This window comes from Cotesia typhae, unplaced genomic scaffold (assembly GCF_013202065.1).
Source record: "Cotesia typhae breed Kobodo isofemale line unplaced genomic scaffold, CoteBio_Ctyphae contig_81, whole genome shotgun sequence".
Taxonomy (NCBI): domain Eukaryota; kingdom Metazoa; phylum Arthropoda; class Insecta; order Hymenoptera; family Braconidae; genus Cotesia; species Cotesia typhae.
This window is the reverse complement of record NW_027423768.1, coordinates 456,414-467,159: the sequence shown is the minus strand read 5'-3', so window position 1 is coordinate 467,159 and position 10,746 is coordinate 456,414. Positions and strand designations below refer to the sequence as shown.

The 10,746-nt window shown below is 28.7% G+C and overlaps 3 protein-coding genes across 3 annotated transcripts; 1 reads left to right on the top strand and 2 right to left on the bottom strand.

Annotated features, from left to right (window-relative positions):
* The first annotated feature begins 1,337 nt into the window (after positions 1–1,337).
* Positions 1,338–3,541, top strand: LOC141533037 (uncharacterized). The gene is made up of 3 exons (XM_074251693.1): positions 1,338–1,769; positions 1,867–2,198; positions 2,623–3,541. Exons 2-3 carry the CDS (start codon positions 2,107–2,109, stop codon positions 3,524–3,526), a joined length of 996 nt encoding a protein of 331 aa, XP_074107794.1. The 5' UTR covers positions 1,338–1,769; positions 1,867–2,106; the 3' UTR covers positions 3,527–3,541.
* Positions 3,542–4,403: 862 nt separating this feature from the next.
* Positions 4,404–5,338, bottom strand: LOC141533021 (uncharacterized). The gene is made up of 2 exons (XM_074251671.1): positions 5,087–5,338; positions 4,404–5,005 (listed from the first exon to the last, which is right to left on the bottom strand). Exons 1-2 carry the CDS (start codon positions 5,157–5,159, stop codon positions 4,404–4,406), a joined length of 675 nt encoding a protein of 224 aa, XP_074107772.1. The 5' UTR covers positions 5,160–5,338.
* Positions 5,339–5,803: 465 nt separating this feature from the next.
* LOC141533045 (uncharacterized) lies at positions 5,804–9,394 on the bottom strand. The gene is made up of 3 exons (XM_074251712.1): positions 9,246–9,394; positions 8,210–8,377; positions 5,804–6,683 (listed from the first exon to the last, which is right to left on the bottom strand). Exons 1-3 carry the CDS (start codon positions 9,264–9,266, stop codon positions 5,994–5,996), a joined length of 879 nt encoding a protein of 292 aa, XP_074107813.1. The 5' UTR covers positions 9,267–9,394; the 3' UTR covers positions 5,804–5,993.
* Between the last annotated feature and the right edge of the window lie 1,352 nt (positions 9,395–10,746).

Genomic DNA, 10,746 nt, shown 5'->3' with positions numbered 1-10,746 from the left:
TCCCGATTTTTGTGCATTATCAAGTCATATTTCGGTATCTATGGGGTGTTTTTACAATTTTTAAATTTGTCTGATGGTCAAAAGTACCACTGATAATTTTGATTGGTATTTTTTTCTATTTCGAATGCACTGTGAATATTTTAATTTTTATGTTAAATAATCCCGAAATACTCGGCTTTATTAGGCTGTATCTTAGTGTCTATGGGGTGATTTTTGTAATTTTTAATTTTTTTCTGATTGTTATGGGTATAGTTAACTATTAGTCCTAAATTTTTATTTGAAATTTTGAGTAGTCGTCGAAAATTTCTATTTTAATTATTGAAATATCGCACAATTTTTGGCTTTATGGGACTGTATCTCCCTGTTTATGGGGTAGTTTTTATTTTTAAAAATTTTCTTCACCTACTGTAGTGTCACTGATTATTTTTATTGCTTTTTTTTTTCACTTCAAGTGCACTCTGATCATTTGAATTTTATTATTAAATATTCGCGAATTTTCGGCTTTATGGGGCTGTATCTCCCTGTCTATGGGGTAGTTTTTTTTTTTTTTCAATTTTTTTGGTCTACAGTAGTGTCACTGATTATTTTTATTGCTTTTTTTTTTAACTTCAAGTGCACACTGATCATTTGAATTTCATCATTAAATAATCGCAAATTTTTGGCTTTATGGGGCTGTATCTCAGAGTGTATGGGGTACTTTTATAACTTTTCTTTTTTTTTTTTAATTACAGGGGTATCATTGAATATGACTGTTGGCTTTTTTTTTTTTTTTCATTTTTCGGTGACACCGAAAATTTGAGTTTTAATTATCAAAAAATCGCACATTTTTTATTTTATGGGGCTGTCTATGGGATGATTTTTCTAATATTAATTTTTTTTTATTTACAGGAGTATCATTGATCATTATTATTGCATGCGGGCATCCCGCTATAACTGAGCAATGATATCACACGTGTGCAAGCGAGCGCGCACTCATTGCCTGTCGCGCTTCCACTCGCTCGCTCTTGCGCCTACCGTTCTGCCGCTAAACCGCGCTCCTCATTGGTCTATTTTCATAAATTTGTAGAAATTTTTCTATGGTTCTGATCGAAAAATGGTAAAGGACTTTTCTATTCAGAATCCAATTTTCTACCACACCCTGTCCGGTGGCTCACGACTTCTGAGACACCCTGTATTTATATAGACGAGATATCGTGATGAGTGACTATATAGATAGGAATCTCTTATATATATATAGATAAGTAATGAAAAATTTACCAGACTTTAGCCGAGGAAGGGATACTTTAATAAAGCTATTGGGATCCGTGGGAGAGGCGTGGCTTAATTTTTGGTCGCCTGGTGGCTAAAAAATGAACTAGCGATTGTAGGATTCTAGAGACAGCTGATGCATGCAAATAAACGTGTAAACCGGATAAAAAATTAAATTAAAAATTACGTGTGACCAAAATTCAATTAAAAATGCGTGTAAGTTTACAAGAAATTTGTAAATTTGCTTCAGCTACACCTGCTAGTAGGAATTTTACTGGTGGAGAAAATATTATTGATCGTGGTCATTTATTGAATTGTGGGAAAGTGAATCATAGTGATGACAGTGATGTTTATCATATCCTTGGTTTTTGTTTACAAACAGCTGGTTTAAGAAATGAACCTCATGAAATAAATGGTCAAATCTCAAAGAACGGAAAAATAATTGGTATGGAATGCTCTTGCAAGGCTGGATTGGGAAGTACCTGCAAACATATTGTGGCAGTCCTTTTATTTTGTAACCGGTAATTATGAATTTATATTTCTGTCTTGTTGATCAATAAACTCTAAAATTATTAAATAATTATAAAAATAATTGACTTTATTATTTTGTACTTACAGAAATAACTTAGAAGATTTCAAAGATATTACGTGTACAGATAAGAAATGTGCCTGGAATGCACCTTATAAATCAGCTCTTGAAAAATATGAGGCGAAGCCTCTATTTGAACACAAATGTTTTGAAGGAAAACAAAAAAAAAAGATGAAGATAAAGTTAAACTGAAGAAATCTAAGTCAGATCACTCTAAGGCAAATACGTCATTTCAAGAAGCTGCTACTGATCCTTCAGTATGTTCAAACATGGGTTTAACTGAATTAGATGAAGCAGAATATGAAGAATTTTTAAAAATAATGGTGGAAGAAAATCCTTCATCAGCGTTAGCAAAACATTTGTAAATAATTTTTATTTTAATTTATTTCAATGGATTTTTTTATTGAAATTTTTTTTTTTGTAAATAGTTTACATCATCAATTTTATATTCGACTCTGAAATGATTTTTTTGTAAATAGTTTACATCATCAATTTTATATTCGACTCCGAAATGATTTTTTTGTAAATAGTTTACATCATCAATTTGATATTTGACTCCGAATTTTTTTTTTTGTAAAGAGTTTAGATGATCAATTTGATATTTGACTCCGAAATTTTTTTTTTTTTTTGTAAATAGTTTACATCATCAATTTACACCGAAATGAATTCTTTTAAAGTTAATTTATTCGAATTTTGGAAAATGATTTTAAGTAATAATACTTTTACTAATTAATTATGTTTTTCTCTTTTTCTTTTTTTTTTTTTTTTTTTTTTAATACATGCAGATGTGGAAGACATGAAGCTATTAAAGAAATTAATAATAATAATAATAATAGTTTAGTTTTATCTCCTGAAAAACTACAGAAAATTATCGATTGCCAAAAGTCATCGGAATTACTTTCTGTTTTGAAAAATTTTAAAATTGGTCACATACAAAATTGCTGTGTTGAAACTTTTAGCCGTCTATCAATGGATGCTTCTACAATTTGTTTAAAAAGTACTGAATTTTATTCTGTATGGCTTGCTGAACGAGAAAATAGAATAACAGCTAGTAGAGCTTACTCATTATTCACGTATTTTTCTAATAAAAATCCAGACTGGAAAAAAAAATCAAATGATTACTTTTACGGTTCTTCATTTAGTAATGACGATACAAAATATGGCTTAGAACAGGAAACTTATGCTCGTGAAATTTATGAAAATTTAATGTCTATGGAAGTAGTTCAATGTGGTCTAGTTATTTCTGAATTGAATCCTTGGTTAGGCTGTTCTCCAGATGGTATTGTATTTGAGAATAATAAACCATTTAAACTTATTGAAATTAAGTGTCCAAAAGAGGGTAAACGTAAAGGTATTGAAGATACTGTTAAATCGATTAAATGGTTAACTGAAGAACATGGTGAAGTAACTTTGAAATCAAAGCATATGTATTACGCTCAAATTCAAATAAGTATGGCAATACTTAATTTATCTTCTACAGATTTTATAATATATTCATCTTTTGACAAAAATATAAAAATAATACCTGTTAGTTTTAATGAAAAATTCACCAAACATTTATTAATAACTTTAAAGAAAGTATATTTTAAGAAAATGATACACAATATATGTATAAAACAAAAAGAGGAGAGTGAAAAACAAAAAAACAATAAAAATACTGTAATTGTTACTTATAAGTTTTATTTTTAATTTTAATTTGTACGTTCTTTTGAAAAAATAACTTAACAATGTAATAAAATATTTTTATAAATTATCTTAATCAGTAATAACATTATTTTAATCCGTAGCAATATTATTTTGATCCTGAACAAATTTTTCATCTTTTAAGATAGGCTGACTTAAGTTTACAACTGCACAAATAATTGTAAAAATTTTTTCAACTTTATGAACAAGACCAATCGGCATTTTTGATGATAAGATTTCAAAAGTTTTAATTCGTTGGTTACTGCGTTCGACGTGTACACGAGCTTTGGCAATTCGTCTTCCATTCATTGCTTCCAATTTAGAAAATTGTTTTCGATCTTTTAGAAAAGGTGGTGAAATTAATTTCACATCATTTTTCTTGCAGAGTTCATCGACAGTGAAGCCTCGATCAGTCATGACATCATCTCCCTGATCGAATTTTTTAATGATTTCACTCTGTTCAAAGACAGCATTATCAGAAGCTCGCCCACCAAAAGGCTTACTAATAAAGGAAATCAAACCAGCAGGTGTGACAGCAGTCATAAACTTGACTGTGTAACAACTTTTATATTGAGAATAAGTCATAATTTGGCAACACAGATGTTTTGGTCTTTGAATCGAAATTTCAGTGCAATCAATTACTGCACGAACATTTTCGAATCCTAAAAAATCGAGAGGAATATTTTTAAGAATATTATTTTTATTGGGCCATTGTATTGCTGGCCTTAAACAAATATATAAGAGGTCAATCATTTGCAAAATTTTATCTTTACAAGTTTCTGGAGTATAAGACTTAAAAAAAAAGGCTAGAAGTGCATATGACATATTCTGCTTCAGTTTCATAAAAGTCATGATGATTATGTCTAACATATCCATTTTAGTATTAGAATGCGACATTGCCGGTTTTTTTATTGACTAATTTTTTAATTGTGTTTAATAAACCAAAATTAGGAATCCCAGTTAACGTACTTAGTTCGCTGTCGTTGGAAATAAAGTCAGAAAATTTTGGAATGAAATTATCAGTTTTCACTTGTGTTGCAACGTCTTTAAATTGTTTTATAGACATTCCAAGATTACTTTTGACACTTGACATCTCTTCAGTTCCAGAATCTTTATCAGTTTGTAGATTAGAGTCTTTTAGTTTGTAGACTAGGGCCTCTTCAGTACCAAAATCTTGATCAGTTTGTAGATTAAATTTTTCATAATTTTTTGTTTGATTTTCTACAAGCAGTCTCTGATCAATCTGATCATCCAAAACCACAAAATCTTGAAAATTATTAGCAGTATTAAAATCACTAGGTTCCTCTAAAGTTTGTTGCTGAATATTATAAGTAGTACTTTCATTTTTTAAAGATGATCTTTTAATTTTTCTTTGCTCTCGTAGAGCCGATAGAACATGATTAGATTTCTTTGAGGAGTCAACAGAGCTTTTCGGTAGATTAACTGAAGGGACAGCTGTTTTCTTCAGATAATGCTGTTGGCTTACTGAAAAATCAGAAAAAATATAATCTTTGATCGTATAAAAATTGAAGATAATTGAAATATTTATTTATTTGATATACTTACAAGAAGGAATGTAATCATCTTGAGTAAAATGTCGTGAACACACTCGCATGGAGGTTGATATTTTTTTCCCCATTCTTAAAACTTTCACCCAAACATCATGTCTATCGACTAGCTCTTCTTGATTGAAATTATTTACAATTTTCACTAAACTATCTTTTTTTTTTGGAAAAGAATGAAAACGAACTGTCTCATGCTTAAATGCATGACTTTGACAGCCATAAACACAGCAGTACACATGACTTTTATTTTTATGAGGAGAAAACTCCATTTTTAAAAATATATCGATGTATGTATAATAATTTTTTATAAATGTGTGATAACGAAATTCACTTTTTGTATTGGTTATTTTTTGTTTAAATGAAAATTACACCGTATTTTGCTAATGTCTTGATACTGACATAGTGGTAAACATATGATTCTATCCTACAATCGCTAGTTTGAATTTAAACCACCAGACGGCGTATTTAAATCCTCAGTTTCCCAATGGCAACAACGCGAGTTTTGTGAGCCGCGAAAAAAGTATGAGATACGCATGCGCTGAAAAATTTGAAAAGTTTAATGTACGTTAGGCGTAATATTACAGTTGTTATTTTTTTTTATAAATAAATAAAATTAAGAACTGTTGATTTAATTAATAAAATTAATAATCATTGTTATTTTTTTTTGTAAATAAATAAAATTAATAATGATTATTTTATGAAAATAAGTATTTTTCTATATTTATTAAAAATTCAAAAAAGTTCACAATTTTAATATAATGATATATATTAATCTTTGATAAGTTATAATATAATATAAAATAAGTACATAAACAGCAAAAAGTTTTAGGCTTTTCAATAATGACTCTCAAGTAAATATGTACCATACTCTCAAACATAAACTTTTGACTATGAAAGTCGAGAGGGTTCTATCTTAATGATAAGTATTGCACAATTACAACACCACTTTTTTTTTTCGCTGATGTAATTGCGCGACCCAAATAAGTATTTATTCTTTTTAACTCGATTTGTATCCTTTCTTCCGAGTAATTACGGTCGGTGAGAAATTCTTCAAAATGATACGATAGAAGCTCTACTTTCCTAGGTGTCAGAGCTTCTTTGTCCCCGGTATTTTTCTGCCTACGGACCACGTTGTTAATTAGTTTTTCTTGCGGCCAGATAGCATTTGTCATTTTCGTGATAAACTCAGATGGTCGATCAGATCTAGCGGCTTCTCTTTGAGCAGTACTTGGAATATATAAACTATCACCAATCAGGAACTTATCGTTTTGAAGATGATTTATGTTTCGATTTCGACCTCGTTCTCGTTGTAGAGCATTTAGTCGAAATTGTTGTCTTGCGGCCAACTGTATACGCTGTTGTAGAGCTTCTTGCTGCTGTTGTTGCTCCGCATCCTCTCGCTGAAATTCTCGCCGCCGCTGCGCTTCTAATAGCTGTCGTTGTTGCTCTTCTTGCTGTTGATCGTCTTCCTGCAGTTGATCGTGTAACGGTAGTGGTAGTTCTAAGTTTTCTAAGGGTTCTATTCCTCGATGTTGGTCTTCTCTTGACCTTTTTTTACTTTGATCGACTTTCAAAATTGGCCGTTGCTCAAACTTTCGCTGTTGAAAATTCATTTATTAAATAAATTAGTCGGTAAATTAAATTTTAACTCATTTCAGATTAGTAATAATGTCAAATTTTTTTTTCTTTAACCAATTAGAAACTTTGTATAATTAATCAGCTTGTAAATAAATGGTAAAAAAATTTTTTTTTGACGTACGAAAAAAAATCCTCACAGTCAAAAGTACGCACTTAAGATAAGATAACATTTTTTTTTCTATTTTCCTATAGATTTATAAATTGAACACATTTTTTCATCGATTGGTTGAAGAAAATTTTTTTATATACCTTTCTGGTACTAGTAAAGCGATATATATGGACAGAAAAGTATTAGATTGATGATAATATGGTCAATAAATAAATTATATACATCCTAAAGATGATTTTATTAAAGGCTGTCAGAAATATTTACTATCATATTTACTATATTTGCTATCATCCAAAAAGTTTATATTTCTTTTCAAAAAGTTACCGATATAAGAAAAAAAACCTTCTTAGAAAAGTTGTATTTTATTTTTTATATGTATTATCTCAACTTGGTATACAATGTGTGCAAATCTTTCAACCAAAATATTTTTCGACTAAACTGAAAAATTCGTAATTAAACTGAAAAATTATTTTATAAAATAATCTTCTCGTTTTAATTAACAATGAAATTGTTAAAAATAATTACTTGATCAAATTTTGTATTATTTAAATTTATTTATCATTATTTTATTTAAATTGAAAAAATTTAAGATACTGTAAAAAAAGTTTTAATAGATTATAATTTTAAAAAATATTCGTAGAATAATAAATCAGGAAATTTTTATCATTAGAAATTTCTTTTTTTGAAATTGTTTAAACCATTACCTATATATGGTGAAATTTTTTTAATTTCTAGCACATTATATTGTTACGATAAACTTTGTATATTAATAAAAAAAAAAAAAAAAACATCCTGATTTAAACAAGCAATTTTTGAATGAAGAGCAAAAAATTTATAGCCTTGAATAGAGTAAAAAAATTTTTGATTCCAGCAGAATTTAATTATCGTTATATTGATTTTTATTCATTAAATTTTTCTATTTTTAAAATAACATAGACTTTTTCTCATGAATTAAGTTAAATTAAGATAAAAATATTTATTTTTCATAGAACTGTTTGACTTTTAACTAAATATCGATTATGTATTTTTAAAATATTGAAAAAAATTCAAGCTCTTCTTTATTTCGTTAAACTCTTCTTCAAAACTTAAATTTCACGTCATAATAATACATATAATATAGTTTAATTTATATTAAATTAAATCATCTTTCCATCACAGCTTTTTTCACGACCAAATTTCAAAAATTTTATTACACTGAAACACAAACTTTGCTATTTAAGTAAATAACAAAAGTGTAAACGTTGATCACGTGTAGTTTTTTTTTTTTTTACCTCAATAACGATTTAGTATTTAAAAGAAAAATTGAGTATTTAATAAAATAATCATTTTTTCAATTATAATTAGTGCTGATACATATATTTATAAAACTTTTCATACCTTACTTGATCCAGCTAGCATATTAAATTTACTACTGTGAACAGTCCTCGGCAGATTAGAATTTTCAGTTGTTGATAAATTTTCTCTATCCAATTCATAATTCCTCAAATGAAATTCAAGCTCATCATCATATGGATCTTCATCATCTTTTTTTTCTTTGTCATTAAACTGAAAAATTATTTTATAAAATGATTTTCTTGTTTTATTCAACTATGAAATTGTTAAAAATAATTACTTGATCAAATTTTTTATTATTTAAATTTTTTATCATTATTTTATTTAAATTGAAAAAATATAAGATACTGTAAAAATAATTTTGATAATTTTTATCATTGGAAATTTCTTTTTTCGAAATTGTTTAAACCATTACTTATATATGGTGAAATTTTTTTAATTTCTAGAACATCATATTGTTACGATTAACTTTGTATATTAATAAAAAGAAAACATTATCCTGATTTAAGAAAGCAAATTTTGAATCAAGATCATATTACAAAAATTTTACAACCTTGAATGAATTAAAAAATTTCTTGATTCCAGTAAAATTTAATTATTGTTCTATTGATCTTTACTCATTTCATTTTTCTATTTTTAAAATAACATGGACTTTTTTTCATAAATTAAGTTAAATTAAAATAAAAACGTTCATCTTTCATAAAGGGATTAAAATCGTTAGACTTTAAAATAAATATCGATTATGTATTTTTATAATATTGAAAAAAACTCAAGCTCTTCTTAATTTTTTTAAACTCTTCTTCAAAACTTTAATTTCACGTTTTAAGGATACGTAGAATATAGTTTAATTTATACTTAATTAAATCATCTTTTCACCCCAGCTTATTTCATGACTCAAACCGAAATATTTGCTATTGAAATAAATAACAAAAATGCAAACGTTGGTCACGTGTTATTTTTTTTTCTCAAGCCACGACTAATAACGATTTAGTATTTAAACAAAAAATTGAGTATTTAATGAAATAATAATTTTATAAATTTTAATTAGTGCGGATACCAATATTGATAAAACTTTTTATACCTTACTTGATCCAGGTTGCATATTAAATTTACTATTGTGAGCAGTCCTTGGCAGATCAGAATTTTCAATTCTTGATAAATTTTCTCTATTCGTTTCATTGTTACTCAATTCAAATTCAAGATCCTCGTCATATATATCTTCATCATTTTCTTTTTATTCTTCGTTCTCTTTATCCCAATAATTATCGTCTAAATCTTTGTTTCCCTGCAAAACATTAAAAATATGATAAATTTTAACTCTTCATTGCTACCTTTGATTCAAGAGTATTGAATTTTACATTATTCTTACATTTTACATTTTTAATATAGAGTACATACCTCATTTCCAACTAAACTATCCTTTTGGTGAGCTTTTAGAATTTTGTCAACCCTAATCTTTCTTGATGATTGTAAGGTTCGTTTCGTATTCTGAAAAAAAATATACATATGTCATGAGAAGTTCTTTAAAGCTGACTTAAAATGCTCAACAAAATTACTTGTACATACTTTTCTAACTGTTTTAGCCTGTAACGGGTTTTGTATTTCCTACGACTCGTACACTAATTATCAATGAAACGAAAAAGTAGGAATCTGCCAAAACGCCTATCCCGCTGCTCGGATTTATTGCTCGTCGGAGTCTAGGATCGAAAAAGGGATGATAAACAATGTGGAAACCAAAATTTGCGGTCAAAAGAATAAATAACTTTATTATTAAATTTTTATTTACACAAGAAAAGACAAATAGCCCTCTACTACTACCTTTACAAAGGAAAATTCCGCGTTTTCGCGTTTACACGGTGACCATCGGTCGGTAACACTCCCACACACACCCAACGAAACAAATTCGCGGTCTACTGTTCGCGGTTCTAATTACCTCGGTTGCCGTTGGGGGTGTCTGGTCGACAAACCCCAATAGCCCTACTCGCCCCCCCCCCCCAGAGGGTAAGCGGATGGTCTCCGTCTTGCCCCCACCTACTCGACTATTTTCACCTGCCGTACCTCCGCTGAAGGCCTCGGTACGGGGAGTCCCTAATCTCCAGGAGTACTGCAGAGTACTGAATCACTTACCTTGGTCTCGGTCGGACTCGAAGGTAGAGCTCTTCCGTTTTCGTTGTCCAGAGAATGGTCTTCTTCAGGAGAACTACTGCCAGGAGACTGGTTGCTAATTGTCATTAATTTTCCGGCTTTATTATTTTCCAAACAAATCACTCACAACGAACCGGAATGATCGTTTTTGCCATCTATTTTGTATTTACAAACTATCAATTTAATTGGCTTCCCTTCATTCTCTATCCATTCGTTTTGCCAAATTCTAAGTTTTTATTTTCGATTTCAAATTATTTTACATTTCAATCGACATTTCGTTCATTCTTTATCCATTCGTTTAGTTCCCATACTAAATTTGGCTCGGGACTTATAAAATTTCCTTTGCGCTTAAGTTGAAATAATTTTCCCAAAATTATTTTTCATACTAAAATATCACAAAACTTAGAAAAATATTCATTCAAATAATTATTTTGGCG